General features: G+C 34.3%; 2 protein-coding genes across 7 annotated transcripts; one reads left to right on the forward strand and one right to left on the reverse strand.

Annotated features, from left to right (window-relative positions):
- The first annotated feature begins 8,169 nt into the window (after positions 1-8,169).
- LOC112723642 (CRM-domain containing factor CFM3, chloroplastic/mitochondrial) lies at positions 8,170-12,291 on the forward strand. The gene is made up of 9 exons (XM_025775077.3): positions 8,170-9,150; positions 9,534-10,002; positions 10,082-10,212; positions 10,429-10,779; positions 10,868-11,024; positions 11,131-11,423; positions 11,500-11,559; positions 11,653-11,745; positions 11,907-12,291. Exons 1-9 carry the CDS (start codon positions 8,221-8,223, stop codon positions 11,991-11,993), a joined length of 2,571 nt encoding a protein of 856 aa, XP_025630862.1. The 5' UTR covers positions 8,170-8,220; the 3' UTR covers positions 11,994-12,291.
- Positions 12,292-12,442: 151 nt separating this feature from the next.
- Positions 12,443-14,565, reverse strand: LOC112723644 (putative uncharacterized protein YDL057W). 6 transcript variants are annotated; one of them, XM_025775080.3, is made up of 7 exons: positions 14,288-14,565; positions 14,098-14,180; positions 13,868-13,989; positions 13,538-13,702; positions 13,237-13,330; positions 12,945-13,134; positions 12,443-12,686 (listed from the first exon to the last, which is right to left on the reverse strand). In XM_025775080.3, the coding sequence occupies exons 1-6, from the start codon at positions 14,414-14,416 to the stop codon at positions 12,945-12,947; spliced, it is 783 nt and encodes a 260-aa protein (XP_025630865.1). In that variant the 5' UTR covers positions 14,417-14,565; the 3' UTR covers positions 12,443-12,686. The 6 variants fall into 6 exon arrangements, with proteins under 6 accessions (XP_025630865.1, XP_072064096.1, XP_025630866.1 ...); XM_072207995.1 differs by having other exon boundaries at positions 12,443-12,695; positions 14,288-14,550; XM_025775081.3 differs by having other exon boundaries at positions 13,574-13,702; positions 14,288-14,545.
- Between the last annotated feature and the right edge of the window lie 1,415 nt (positions 14,566-15,980).

The following is a 15,980-nucleotide window of genomic DNA, read 5'->3' on the forward strand; positions in this document are numbered from 1 at the left end:
TTCTGTACAAAAAACAGAAAATAGCTTCATACAAAAAACAATTAACCACAGTACATTTTTAACTAATCAAATTTTTTTTTATCATTTTTCTTTGGGTGCTTGAAGTATGAAGTAAACACAAAAGTCATGAAGTTAGCCAGCTTCTTAGCAATTGCAGAACTTGTCCCTTTGATTGTCTCAACAGAAATAACCACAGGTACAGTTGCAGTAAGTTTAGGGAAGGACTTAACTCTTGCTTTTTCTTTAATGACTTGTAATTTAGGTAGCCTAGTTACTATTTGATCCTACATAATCCAGTACCAAATGTATTTGTTAGATGATTAAATAAAGCTAAAATTATTTATAGTTTTAATAGTGATAATACAACCTGTTGTGTATCTTGGGTTGGTGAAATACTTTCAGATTGGCTGATATCAATCTCTATTAGAGACTGGATGGGTGATGAAAGTGCAGGTAATGGTGCTATTGCTTCTGGAGCAATATCAACATCAGCAAGGGCAGTACTTACTTCTAGATCAACCCCATGTGCAGCAGGGACAACAACTACGTACTAGTTGCAACTGCATCTGTCTGGCATGTTCCTCAAGATTCATAGCTTTTTTCTTTGTACAATCTCTTTTGATGTGTCCAATCTCACTATAGTACATGCATCGGATTGGGTTGTACTTTCTCTTCGTCTTTATTTTTGATCCAGTTGGTTATTCATCCTTGTCTCTTCTCCTTTTTTTTGTCGGTCTTCTAGATTTGGGATTAATTGGGGATGAGACTGGAGCTAGATGTGAATTTTTTTTTCTATAAATCCTGTCCTTTTACCGGATTGATGTTGAAACAGTAAGTTCACCTTTATGCTTCCATCTTCAACCAGTCATGATAATACTGTTTAGCCTTCTTGCTATTCTTATCCTGTATTGCTGATATTGCTTGCATACATGGCATTCTTTTCAAAATAAATTAAAATATTAATTAAAATTTCTAACATAATTGAAGATATCATTAATTAAGTGTTGAAGTTGTTACTTGTGAGTTGCCAAAACTTACAAGCGCATGTGTGCTTTTCCAAATCAACCACCATATTGATTGGCCAGCCATGCATTTCGTACAATTCTTCTTTTTCATCACCAGACCATTGAGGAGTCCAATGGCTAGACAATCTTGTCATTATTTCTAGTCTACTTTGTTGAACAGGAGGGAGAATTCCTTGATAGTTCTACAACTTCTTCCTATAGTCAATTATATTCTTTATGATGATTCTTCTAACTTCTTCAGCTAAGGTCAGTAATTCATGAGCATAATCCCACACCAATTCATACTCTGCTATCTCATCACCCTCCAACACTTTTCTAGCAGCTTTTAGCGCCCTAGTAATGCATGTGCTATGCAAGTACACATTACACTTTCTTACTAACCAATCGTAAACTTCTCGATGCTTCATAGTTGGATGCTTCCTAAACTTAGGTACTAGTTTATTAAGTGTCCAAGTTTGGGTGGCAGTTCTATTTTTCCTCCTTCTTGGTAGGGGTGTGCATGACCCGGCCCGGCCCGAAGACCCGGCCCGGTCCCGAACACTTTGGGGCTAATTTGATGTGATTTCATCGGGTTTAGGGCCGGGTATGGGTCTCAAAAGTAGACCCGGTCATTATTTCGGGTCGGGTCCGGGCCATAGTTCGGGTCACCCGAAATCGGCCCGGTGGCCCGGTCATCATACACAATTAATATTTTGTGTTATTAGTGATGGATGATGGCTATTATTATGTGAAATTTAAGTATTGTAAACCTTAATATTTTGTGTTATTAGTCATTATATATAAGACTATAAGTTAATGTTTTATGTTTAAAATGCATAAGACTTTAGACTAATGCATAAACTTGTGTTACTTGTATTGATTTAAATATTTGGTGTTATTAGGCAATATTAGTATTGATTATGGTTATACTTTAATTTTAGAGAAGAGTTAGTTCTTATTATATTTTTCTAAGTGAATTTTACCATGTCAAATAATGGTTGGAGTCTTGAAAATTTGGATATTTTTACTTGCTAACTTATAAGAAGGTATCAAGGTAATATAATGTTAACGGCCCGGTTTTCACCCGGTTTTTACCCGGTATAATCGTGGCCCGAAAGTGTATAGGTTTCATCGGGTCTAGGGTCGGGTTCGGGTCTAACAAATAGGCCCGGTACATATTTCGGGCCGGGTCTGGGTCACATCAAACCCGGTTTCACCCGGCCCATGCACACCCCTACTTCTTGGACAAGTGTGATTATTAACTAGAGTTTTAATTTGTCAAGACCCATTTTGTTTGTTACATGCACAATATACTACCCATGGACAATCTTCTATCTTACAAACAACTCTGACTCTAACCATATCATTCTTTGTAAATAAAATATTTTTACTCCACTGAATTTTATAGTCCATAGTAGCTTGCTTAAAATCAGCTTTCGACTTAAATATCATACTAATCTCAAATTTTAGGTTTTTAAATTTGGTCTTTTCATTAAATTAAGGATACACAGTTGGTGATTCTTCATCAGAATCCAACTCTTTACCAGAATTCTCTAAATGTCATGAGTCAACATTTAAGGCACTATCAAGATCATTATCATCCTCTTCTACATCTGCCAAAAAAAAAAAATTCAAAACATAAATTACCCTAAATATTTGCCAAATCAATTAATAAATCAATAACCGTATGAATATAAACATGCTAGAGTCAGAACTTTCTTCATCTTCAGAACCCTCATAGCTAGAGTCATCGGTGTCTATTTCTTTATCCTTTAATTTGGACTTAGGAGACCTGTGCTTTTCTCTGATCCCAAATTTCTTGTTCTTTTTTGGTGCACTTTTTTCAATGTCGCTGTCAATGTCATTGCTATAAAGATTGTCTCTTAGAATTTTGGGAGGTCTATACAGTTTATCTTCAGCACTTTCATGAGTCATAAGAATGAGAATCTTCTTCCTGGATGAGAGCTTCATTTACACATCTTATAGATCTTGTAAGCATACATCTTTTGCTATTTCCTTTGTTCTTATTACCTTCTAAGTTTTTGGCTGGTTTAGATGATGTTTTTGGCTGAGGTGAAACTGTGTTGACTTGAAAGGTGGTCTTGGTGGGATGAGAGTGAAATTTTGTGGTCTGCAAGGGAGTCTTTATGGGATGGGAGGTAGTCTTGATGGGCTTATATGCTAGTTTAATGGGTTGAGAATTGGGCTTATTGGGCTTAGTGGGCTGTGAAGCTATTTTAGTGGGTTGAGATGTTGGTTTGTTGGGTTGAGGGTGCATTGTAGTGGACATCTTGGCAGGTTGTGAATGGTGCTTCTTAGCTTGGAAAGATTTCTTCTTCTTGCTACTTTCTGCTTCCACAATGACTACATCCTCCTCCATGTTATCCACTACACATGGCTGTGAAATGCAATTCTCAAAGTATGTATAGGTTGATCAAATGTTGGTTCCTCCTACAATTCTTGCACATTGCAAGCAAAGCTGCATCTATCACCAACTTTTTCAACTCGGATGAAATGGAAACTCCAGAAATTTTTCACCATCAGTTTCCAACTTCAATGTATCCCAACTCCTTATAGTAACCCCTTACAAAGAACTCATCAAGTGTGTCTCCTTCAATACCCATCAACACTTCTGTATTGTCAGATTTATATATCATCTCTCCATCCTCACATTTTTTAAACAACTCACCATGGTAAAATACAAATGTCATGGGAGGACCCTCCATTTACAATAACAAAAACAGAAATAGCTTTAATAAAAAGACTTGCACTAGTTATTCTCTATGTGTCACCAACGGCTAAATGCAGTTTGTACCAATCAATCATAAAAAAACTTACCCTAAACGCAAAATAAACATGCAACAAACTAAAAGAACCATCATTAATCAAACACTCTGACTAAAAATCATCACAAAGCCAGTTAAAGCAAGATATTCTCACACACTAAAATGATAAACGAACAGTCACACAAATACTTGGTCACTCCAAACCCTAGCTTAAATTAGAGGAACACACACAGCACGACACTAGGAATATCTCACACCACAGAATAACTGAAAAATCATCAAACAAGTTTCATCCTTACCTCTCGCCATCACGGTGGCTTCCTCCACTCTCAACACTGCTCTAGGACAAGATCAAATCCGCATTCAGTATTGACAACTTTTCTGTTTTAATCGTTAACCAACACTAACGAATGTTGATGAGGTAATTTAAAGTTTAGGTGAAAGGCTTAGGGCATAGCTGTAGGGAGACGATACGTTTTGGAGCGAAACAAAGAGAGATGGTTGTTATGAGAGGGGGTTAGGCTTTGCAACGTTTAAATCTCTCTTTTGGACACTAAACGATGACGTTTCAAGATTTGGAGACCATTGAATAAAAAATGCATCGTTTTGTTTTGGTGCCAAGCTGGCAGTTAATAGGACATGTCAGCGAATGTATGTTAGCCACATCAGCGAAGGAGATGATGGAAAGACGAACGTGACTAGAGTGGTTATATTTTGGGGACGAATTTAATTAATTTTATCTTTTAGGGACGAAAATGGAGATCAAGATATCTTTCAGGGACGATTTTGACTATTAACTCAAGAGTAATATAATTTATCTTCGTAGCAATAATGTATATTTTTGGATCATTATTTACTTGAATATATTTTAATCTAAAAATGAAAGTTAACAATCGTTAAATAATTTAGTTAAATTACTTAATATAATATGTGGCTAAATTATTTATCATGTGAGATATTATATTATTATAATATTATTTTTTCAAAAATTTAAATTAATAGAAAAAGTCATATGAATGATTATATCTTTAACATGATTCTTCTCTTATGTAAGAGACTTTATTTAAAAGGTTTGAGTAAATTTTACATAGTTATTATTTTTTTTTTATTTGCCATATGTTTGTCATGAAATTATTTTTTTAAAAAATTTAAACTAATAGAAAAGAGTACATAAATGATTATATTTCTAATATACCACTTATGTAAGTCTTTTTTAGATTTTGTGAACTTTTGAATAGGCTTTTTTTTTCTTATTTATCTTGTGCTATTTTTTTTTTGAGTCCAATAAGAATCGAACTCTATATTTTTCAGCATAAAAACTGATTCTGTTCTGTATAAGGCCCAAGCATATAAAACGGGCTAATAAAAAATCCAAACCCAAAATGATATACTGCAAAACTTTATTCAGTATTACGATAAATAGAAATGAACTGTAAAATCATACAAATCTAGAGAAATTAACACGTAACATACAAACGACTATGTGGTCAAGCGATAAATGACAAGAGAGCCATTGATAGAGATAAATGTATAAAAATAAGCTGGATACAAAAGGGAGGTGGATTGTTTTTCTATATAATTTTTATTATCATAATCTATTTACTCATTTAGGTATCAAAATATTTCTGCAAGTACTGACTCCAACTCGTGAACTTGAGGGAAGACAAAGTCTCAAATTTTTTTTTTTTCATTAGCTACACTACATTCGTCTTCACTTTAAATAGATACTAAATTATGAAATCACATATTTCAAAAGTTTAAATTGATAGAAGAAAACACAATTGATTATAAAAGTTTTAAAATAATGTTACGGTACTACTTTTTCCTAAACACTTAAATTAATAAAAAAAATACATAAATAATTATATCTCTAACACATATAACTAACTAATGTAATATTAAACAAATTGTCATAGTAGTAATTATATTGCATATTCACATTCATAAATTCATACATAGTACTATAATGGTTAATTGAGTAGTCATTAGTCTAGACAATGATAATTAGCATATGACTAAACGATATTCTGTCGCTCACTCTTATTTTGAATATGAAAAGGTTAAAAAGATATGATAGTTATATTAAATGGTTAATGATACTTTAAAGTCCATACATACACTAACGTGTAAACCGATTATTCAAGCTAATTAAATAATTCAAAACGTAGCTACGTTGGCAGTACAATAATTGGGCTTTTAATTTGTCAAACTCACACGGGAATAATATCAGTTTTTTAGGCTAAAATTTTTATATATGAATAATTTTAATATGAAATACAAAAATATTTTATTATTTTAGTGTTCTATATCATTGTGGTAGTAGCACAAATGACGTTTTGTAATAAAAAAAATTTTAAATTATAAAAAAATAAAATGTTACTGACGTTTTGTAAATGACTATAGTAATGTTTAACACACAGTTTGGTTCATGACGAAGGATTTTATCTCTAATAATACAATATTAAAAAAAAATTCGTTAAATAACAGCCCCACGAGTGCTTGAGTTGGCGATATTGATGATCAAAATCTTTTCAATCAAAATCTTCTTCTTATTCCAACGGTGATGATCAAAACCATATTGATGATTTGGCCAAAAAGTAAGCATTTATTTTTTCTTTAATTTTACTTTTAGACAAATAAACACTTCCACGAGTATTATTGATTGGATAAAGATTTGATTAATCACATGGAGATAGTGTTCCTTTGGACCTTCATTGGGGAGCAAGAGCAGCACATTTAGGAAAATGAATAATAATTATGTTCCATGGTGTGCTTAATTATTCCAGCTTGCAGGCAATTAGGAAACACACAATTATTTAGCTACTCTCATCAATTTTTTTTCTCTCTTTGCTTTTTGACTTTGTGGTGCCTACAATAATGTAGATGTATAGTAGTATGTTTTAACGAATCTATGTCTAATTGTTGTGGAAAATGAAGGACATAATCCGAATATTCACACACTGTTAATTATACTAATGTTGACAAATTAAAAGAGTAGTTGGAAATAAAAAAGAATGATTGATGACGCTACATCAAGTTAAGATAGGATCTAACCATAATTACCATACCTTAATGTCTTTCTTTTTCACTAATTCTAGAATGGTGGCTGCTTCATTTTTGTCTTTTTCCCATTTTCTAGCTACCTACCTGACTTCTTATTATAAAGTATATATTCAATTAAACATTCTATTTTATGAATTTGATTTTTCAAAAAAGCTATCTTCACGCAATAAATCACTCACCAAATTAACTATTATATATTTATGTATAAATATACGTGTTGTTTAATTTATTTTTAATATATATTTATATTTTAACAAATATTTTATATGAATTACTAATTTGATAGTTAATTTTTTTTTGTATAAACGTAACATAATTATTAATTTTTATACTGTAAATACTACAACAAAACCTAATTTAAGCGATCATTTGGGAGAACCTGTCAAATAGAAACGCCGTCACTGCAATCCCTACTTTCACATATCAGCGGTGAAACACAACCGCCTCTGAAGCACAAACCCAGCGGCAGCAATCACGCTCGTTCCACGGCGGTTTATGAAATTCGCGCCATTACTTGCTCATTCTGCCTAATTTCTCTTTCCTTCGCACTTCTCGCTAGCTCCACTACCCACTATTATCTCCCATTACCCCAATTTTTCATTCTTCCCAAATCTAGCGCGCCCAGAACCCCAAGTGCAGTGAAAAGTAAATCTTCGTGCAAAACGAAAATCTGCAACGAATTACTGCTTAGCAAAACTATACATATTTGTTCCTGTCCCTGGTAAGTTAATTGTGTTTTTTTTTTTTATTCTTTTCTGATTCAATTTTATGCTTCTTCTAGTTAATAATTAGTGATAACCTATTATCTTATTCTCTAGTTGTTTCTCCTTCTTGTTCATCACTCTAAACACACAATTTTCTCTTTTGAAAGCGCAAATTTCTTCAATTTAAGATTACTCTATCTCTTTTTCTATTAGGATTTTCTTTCCTCTTTATTTTCTCTATTTTTCTTCAATTAGTCGGGGTAAAATAATCCATTGTTCATTGTCAACTAAGATGCTAACTATATCTTTAGGAGGATTATCCCAAGAATAGAGACCATGTTTTAGTTCTAAATTTTTCTGCGCAAGGTAATCTGCGCTTCTGTTACCTTCTCTACATATATGTACAAAAAAAAACTCCAAATTGGAATCTGGCCATAACTTTTTTTATTTTGAAAACAGGCCATAATTAACCATTAAAATGTTTGGTTTGGTAAAATGGGCTGACGCCCTATAGCTTGTAACCTCAAGGCCCAAATATGTTTTGATTTGGGCCGGGTTGCAATGTTATTTCATAGTTTTGATTTGGGCCTTTAATTATTAAAATAAGATTCTATCCATTTCAAAACTAAAACCTGAGTGAGTGTTTTTTCTGGGAAGCTAACAATGGCGCTCCAAGTTCAAGCAGTTCCACCGAGTTGTTCACTCTCTTCTTCCGCGTTATCTCGTTCTTCTTCTTCTTCTTCTCTTCATTTTCTGGTTTCTCAATCTCATTCTAAAGGCCACGCTACTATCAAGTTCCGAATTTGCTGTTCCAATCAGACTGCTCAAGTTGACACTCTACCAGTTAAGGTACCTTTGGAAGCATCAAACAACACAGAGAACAAGATTAAGAAGAAGAAGAAGAAGAAGAGCAACCTGAGACCAAGTTTCTTTGATCAAATTCGTGATAAATGGTCTCACAAATTGGGTTCCCAGAGAGAAAGGCTCCCCTGGCAAGAACAACAATCAGCAGAAGAAGAAGAAGATGAAGATGAAGAAGAAGAAGAAGATGATGATGATGATGATGAAGGTGAAGAGGAAGAGTGTGATCAGAAGAATTCAGCGAGTTACTCTTTGGATTTTCAATTCCCAAAGCGTTTATCTCCTTGGGCTCAAGCAACTAACCGCAAAAGTTCACGTTTTGAGTCTGAATCAGAGTCTGATGCTAAGGAAAATGGCGGCATTGATGGTTCCGTTTTCAAAAGAGAGGAAATTTCTGTGGATAACGGTGAGGTTAGAAGAGGGGTAGAAGAAAAAACGTTTCTTTTGAATAATTCTGTAATGGGAAGTGTGAATGTAGTGGATACAAGTGAAGGAGAGAGGAAAAGGAGAAGTAACACGGCGTTGGCGGAGAGACTGATACCGGAGCATGAACTGAGGAGGCTCAGAAATGTAGCATTGAGGATGGTTGAGAGGTTCGAGGTTGGAGTTTCCGGCATCAATGGGGAGTTAGTGGATTCCATTCATGCAAAGTGGAGGGATAGTGAAGTGGTCAAGTTGAAATTTGAAGGTCCTCTTGGTGCTAACATGAAAAGAGCTCATCACACTCTTGAGGTATATGCCAATTTTCATCAATATTTGCTTCCTATGGTTTAGTTTAGTGATGTTTGATCCATGTAGCTGGCTTATCTAGGATAACAAGGTTAGTTTCTGTTTGCTAACAGGGAGATGCAACCTTGATTTTCAATTTATTGATTGCTTGTTGGATGGTCCTTTTTTTTTTCCCAATTGTTAAGCACAACAATAAATTTTCAAATAAGTAATAGTTTCAACAACAGCAATAGTTTTGATGTGCAACAAGTTGCTTGCAGATACATTGATTTATGAATGTAGAAAGCAGGTTAGAACTACTTATCAACATGAACTGGAGTTAGTGTATCATAGATTTTCAAAATGGTGTTTGTTTTAATGACAGTATTATCTTCATGATTGATCAGAGTAAAACTGGAGGTTTAGTGGTATGGCGGTCTGGCAGTTCGATAGTGTTGTATAGAGGAATGACTTACAAGCTTCCTTGTGTTGAATTTTATACAAAAGTAAATCATGTTAAGGAGAATAGCGCCCAAGTTGGAAGTGGAGGTGATGGTCAAGTTAGTGAAAAAGAACCAATTGGAGAAACAGACTCATTAACCCGAGTCTCTTCGAAATATTTGAAGCATATGACTGAAGAGGAATTGATGGAACTGACTGAACTCAACCAAATCTTAGATGAATTGGGTCCACGCTATAAAGATTGGCCTGGCCGCGAGCCATTACCTGTCGATGCAGACTTGTTACCTGCCATGGTTCCAGGATATAAAACCCCATTTAGATTACTTCCTTATCGGGTAAAACGTTCTTTAAGCAATGAGGAAATGACTCACTTCCGTAGGCTTGCAAGAATAACGGCTCCACACTTTGCCCTTGGTATGCAAGAAACTATGCAGTTGCATTCTTGTTTTGCAAGTGTCTGTTTCCAAATGATACCATATGTTTACTGCTGCAGGTAGAAACAGAGAACTGCAAGGTCTGGCCAATGCTATGGCGAAGCTTTGGGAAAAATGTGCTATTGCGAAGATAGCCATCAAACGAGGTGTCCCCCATACACGTAATGAGAGGATGGCTGAAGAACTCAGGGTATTACATACAAACACCTGGAATTTGGCAACAGAACTTTTTTAAATTTAATTATGTTGAAACATTTATCATGCTTCATCTTTTAAGATTATGAGAGTTTAGTTGGTAGTTGACATGTTTCCCCCTTTTTTGTTATCAATTTCCTTGTCGATTAGCATAGTGAATAACTACTCCCTACTTTGGATTTATGGTGGTTGCATAATTTCACACATGCAGAGATTGACCGGCGGAACTCTACTCTCTAGAAATAAGGAATATATTGTATTTTACAGGGGCAATGACTTCTTGCCTCCTGCAATGACTCATGTACTGACTGAGAGAGAGAAACTGTCCATACTCCAGCAAGACGAGGAAGAGAAGGCACGACAAAGTGCTTTGCCTATTAATGGATTAAAAAGCAAAACATCTCAAGTGCCATTAGTAGCTGGAACCCTTGCTGAGACTAGGGCAGCAAGCACTAACTGGGGACACGAACCGACCAGGGAAGAAGTTCAGAATATGATGAGAGATTCTGCCTTGCGTAAACTTGAATCTTTTATCAGAAACCTCGAGAAGAAACTAGCTCTGGTAAGTTACAAGATACCAAGTCAAAAAAAAAGAAAAAGAAAAGAAAGAACAGTTTTGTTCACATCCATCTAACTTCCGATGCTTGTAGGCTAAAGCAAGAGTCAGGAAGGCTGAGAGAGCTCTAGCAAAAGTGCAGGCTGATCTTGATCCAGCAGATCTTCCAACTGATATTGAAACACTAATAGATGAAGAGAGATTTTTATTTCGGAAGATTGGTCTGAGTATGAAGCCATACTTAGTTCTAGGTAAGCATATTAATATTACAACTCAATGAATAGCTGCTTTTGTTTATGGCTTAACGGCTTATACAATAAATGTTAGAGGCATGACTATTTTTCTTTTTCCTTTTAGGGAGGCGAGATGTTTTCGCTGGCACCATAGAAAACATGCATCTACACTGGAAGTATCGCGAGTTGGTAAAGATAATTGTGAAGGGCAGGAATCTTGCACAAGTTAAGCATATTGCGATATCTTTGGAAGCTGAGAGTGGTGGGGTGCTAGTGTCTGTAGAAAAGGACACCAAAGGCTACATAATCATCGTTTATCGTGGGAAGAACTATTTGCGTCCACAAGCTCTGAGGCCCAAGACTTTATTATCTCGAAGGCAGGCATTGGCCAGATCTATCGAGCTCCAAAGACGAGAGGTAATATAGATCAATGGCTTGGGGTTAACTTTAATTTCTACTTAGTGGCATCAGGTTTCTGATTAGTTTTTTCCAGGCACTAAAACATCACATCTTCGACTTGACGGAGAGAATTGGTTTGCTGAAATCTGAACTGGTATGATGTTATCTTGCTTTTTCATGATTCTGCTGTTAATTATTTTGGATAGTCTATAGAAGTTCCATCTTATGGTTTTGTTTCTGGTCTCAGGAGGACATGAAAAATGGAAAGAAGATTGATGTCGACAAAAATCTATACTCTCCAATGGATAACCATGTTTTTTCTGATGATGACTTGGAAGAGGTATAGTTTATACTTTACTTCCGCAACCAAATGCTTGTAATTTATATTGGTAATATAATGATCAATAATAGCAATGTTAATAAGCACTTTAAGGAAGTGACTGTTAATGGTACTCACTTTTTTCTTATTTTTGCCCCGGTTATTTTCATTTGGTGAACTAGAATGAAGAGTCACAGACTAATTTTAATGAAGACGACAGTGGTGAAGAGGATGAGAAAAATCAAAACAAGCAACTTGACCTTGTATAGAAATGCATTGCAATGTTTGATTGATAGGAAGAATAATTCAATGCTTAAGCCACTGATCAATGAAGAATGAAGATGACAGCTCAAGCACTTGAGCCATGCCTGAGACACATCCCACAATGTTATGCTGTAAATTGCTTTTTTATTCTGTGTATTGTAATTCTCTTGTAGCCTCAGCTAGCCTAGCAATATATCAAAAATTGAGGTAGAAGGAAAAATGAAGGGAAAAGGAGTACCCCCTAACATCATTGTATTTTTTTATATTAGTTCAGTTGTCAGGATTTCAAATCCTTGTCCACTATACTCTTCTCTTCTTACCTTTACTAATATTTCTTCTTTTTAGCATAGAATAGTAACAATTAAAAAATAAAAATAAAAAATAAAAAGATCTAGCAAAAACTATATCATGAACTAAACACAGCTTGTGTTCCAAATCAAACAGGACACTAGGATGCCGCAACCTTATTTAATATCATATGATAAATGTCTACATGGCATAGTACTAGGAGTCTCTTAACATACTTGTACATTGACTTGATAGTTGATACATTAAAGGCAAATAAACTTGACAGATACCAATCTTGCTTTCATATTCTCTTTAATCTCTTTTTGGCTTCCCCTCTTTTATTCGGCTAGGAAGTAGGATTCCCAAGTATACATGGCAATATTATATCATGGGCAAGTTTGATCAGAGACCTGCAGAAACTAAGGTTGAGAAGAAAGTTGAACTATATACCACTGCAGCACTGCTATGTTTTCTTAAGATAAAATAAACATATATTCACTTTTTACTCTTTTTTTTACTCTCTTCCTTCAGTAGATAGAGTATGGAGCTCAGTTTGTGTAGATCCACCACTAAATCTAATGGGAGAGGAGAGTGAGCTTTCCCAAAAGGACCAATTAAATGTAATACAAAAAAGTTAAATTCCTATGCAGAATTCAAAAAAGAGATACCTAACTAGCAGCACTCTTGTTTTCCTTTATGAAGTTCACCACAACTGAGGCTAACTCAGCTTGATTATCAGTGTATACATGATTTGCACCTTCTATGATATGTAACTTGTGATTAGGTAGGATCTTGGCAAACTCAAATGCATCTCCAACAGGGATTATTTCGTCCGCAGAACCATGAACTGTTAATACCCTGCCATGCAATAAACGCGGCTAAGTAGCTTTACATTCACATCTAACAAAAAATTGTTGAATCTTGAATCATTTACTTGATAGGGGAAAGGTTTTCACTAACCTACAGTCTTTGTCAATTTTCTGGCACTGTTCATGCATATTTATGTTTAACCGCTCCTTCAAACTTTCCTCAGTCAAACGAAAATCAACAGTTCCTACAATATATGTGTTTACCTGGACATAGTTATGATGAAATAAATGTGTGTGTGCAAGAAAGAGATGCCATCTTGTTATAATACTGAATAACTATGTTTCCATCATTTGCTATGTTCTCATCTAAACTCAGGAACCTGAATATGTTAGTTTCATGATTCTATATCAATCTCAGCATCAAAGAACATGGGGATGAAAAGGCGAGTAACCTGACTTCGACTTCAACTCGATAAAACCTTCCTTACTGATTTTTTCCATGAAGTCTTTTCCAAAACGTTCTTCGAGGCCTCCATTCATAGCGTATCGCCCTGAGAGGTTGACAACTGTTTTGATGTCATGATACTTCGAAGCATAAAGAAGCACTTCATTAGCTCCTGCATCAAGTTACAGAGATTATTCAACACAACCTCAGAAAAGACACAGAAATTAATGTTTCAGTGACACAAATATGTAAATGTAAGGTAACAAATTCTCTTCCACTGGATATGGATTCACTTGAACATCTATAATATGAACAATTAGACAACAATTCAACAAACCTTTGCTGTGTCCAATAATCGCGCTAACCGTACGGTTTTCTTTGTGAAAATGTTGGATTACAGAATGTATATCTTCAATTTCCCCTAAATAGTTAGCAAAATCAAAGGATCCTTCACTTTCCCTATAAGGAAAAAAATCAAAATGTAATAGTGAAAGTGAAAGAACAGTATACTTTACTAGTTTGGTGTAAAGATGCACAAACAAAAAAGAGAGCAAAGAATTCATATACCCGTTTCCGGTAAAATCAAATCGGAAAGCACTGATTCCAGCATTCTGTAGTGCAGCAGCAAGGTTCACCATGATAGCATGATCCTGCAGATAACAGTCACAAAAAACTGAATCGCAATTAGTAATTTCCAATAACACTTGAACAGTAATAACAAAATAGTTGGTTCTCCATAAGAGGAAAGAAAAGTAACCTTGGAAGCTTGAAGACCATGGCATAGGATAACAATCTCAGGGGTTCCAGAATCATGCAATATCCCCACTAATTTATTGCCATGCTTGTTTGGAATTATCACTTTCTTCTGCCCCACAGCTTCTGCCATAATCCAAGTTCAAGTTCAGGGATCTTCTGGATTTCCTTTGCTGCTAGGGATATATCAGATTGGAAACTGGATTATATATTAAAAAGGCTTGAAAAGTTGAGTTACTGTGATTGAGAGTAAGCATGGGTCCAAAAATTTTAGAATATGGCAATTATCTTGTTATTAATAAATAAGAATTTAATTTTGATAAAAATAATCACATAACACCATATTAGTAAAAGGAAAAGTATGAGAAGCTAATCAAATATTTGTATAATGGAGATTTAGAGAGTATTAGAGATATAATCATTAGTGTTACCTTTTTTTCATCAGCTGAAGCTTTTGGGATGAGTGGTATCATGACATGGTATTAGAGTTCTAGATCTCTAATACTCGGATGGTTATTCTAGATAGTATGGAGATGTTCATTTTGTAACTCATATAGCCCATTGTAGCTTTTATATTAACTGCCTGAATGATTATCTAAAAAAACAAGAGTGAATATCCCCACCTGACCCCTAATAATTATCTCGAAAGGACAACGAGTTCTCAAAAAAAAACACACTCAATCTGGCCTCAGATTTTTTTTTGACTGATTAGCCCCTGTACTAAAAAAACAATATTGACTTTTTTTTGGTACAAGAGTCTCGTTGTCTTTTCGAGTTAATTGTCAAAGATCTGTTTTTTTTTTTTGTCAAGAACTTCATTGTCTTTCGAGATAATTATGAGGAGTTGTTTTGCGTTTTTTTCAAAAAAACAATGGTGATTGCATTAATTGTGTAATGATCATTAAAAAAATTGTGTTTACACGATAACATTGATATTTTTAGAATATTAAATATGTCAAATAAGATCGTTTTTATTTAATGATCTAAAAACATCTAAATGTATATTTGATTGGAGGAAGTTCATTATAAGAATATTTTATCCACACTTAGATTGTAGTACTTGTTAAGACATTTGACATTGGGCAATTACTGTGCTCCAAGATCGTGGGAACTGCTACAACTTCCCATTGAACCATCAAATTTAGATATTCCTTTGGAATAACTGTATAGTCAAAACGGCTTTATATTATTTGGATGAGATCAAATTTTTTGAAGCCACTGATAAATAGGAAAAGTTAACTTCGAAATCAATCCATCCAGGTTCTAAGGGACTTCCAAAAAAAAATTGCTAACTTATATTCCAAAATTATATTTTAAGAGTATAATAATAATAAAATTTTAATTTTTTATATATTTAATATATTAAAAATATAAACAAATTATCTTTTCAATAATAACTTTTAATAAAATATTTTTTATGATGGTATTAAAATTGTATTTAAAACACATTAGCAAAACTTTTTTTAATATAATTTTTAATCTAAAAGAACCTTTTTTATTCCTCCCTCTCTCTTTTACTTGATTTTTTTTTACGGTTGTTTTACTTGAAAATATTTTGAACGTAAAAATTTCTCCCAGATTTACTATTAAACTTCGTCTAGGTATCACATAGCATATTCAAAAATCATGTCACGCTTTGTGAGCAATGAATGGCATAAGGCTAACACATTAAGTTCAGTAGTTCACGCAACAAATAA

Source organism: Arachis hypogaea, chromosome 11 (genome assembly GCF_003086295.3).
Source record: "Arachis hypogaea cultivar Tifrunner chromosome 11, arahy.Tifrunner.gnm2.J5K5, whole genome shotgun sequence".
Taxonomy (NCBI): domain Eukaryota; kingdom Viridiplantae; phylum Streptophyta; class Magnoliopsida; order Fabales; family Fabaceae; genus Arachis; species Arachis hypogaea.

What these genes read in the sequence shown, in the direction of transcription:
- LOC112723642 (XM_025775077.3), top strand. Translation starts at nt 8,221, where the DNA reads ATGGCGCTCCAAGTTCAAGCAGTTCCACCGAGTTGTTCACTCTCTTCT. An exon ending in TCGAGAAGAAACTAGCTCTG is followed by an intron (nt 10,780 to 10,867) that starts GTAAGTTACAAG and finishes CGATGCTTGTAG; the next exon opens with GCTAAAGCAAGAGTCAGGAA. An exon ending in GTTTGCTGAAATCTGAACTG is followed by an intron (nt 11,560 to 11,652) that starts GTATGATGTTAT and finishes TTCTGGTCTCAG; the next exon opens with GAGGACATGAAAAATGGAAA.
- LOC112723644 (XM_025775079.3), bottom strand. Translation starts at nt 14,416, where the DNA reads ATGGCAGAAGCTGTGGGGCAGAAGAAAGTGATAATTCCAAACAAGCAT. An exon ending in ATGGTCTTCAAGCTTCCAAG is followed by an intron (nt 14,181 to 14,287) that starts GTTACTTTTCTT and finishes TGTTATCTGCAG; the next exon opens with GATCATGCTATCATGGTGAA. An exon ending in CGAGTTGAAGTCGAAGTCAG is followed by an intron (nt 13,331 to 13,537) that starts GTTACTCGCCTT and finishes CATATATTGTAG; the next exon opens with GAACTGTTGATTTTCGTTTG.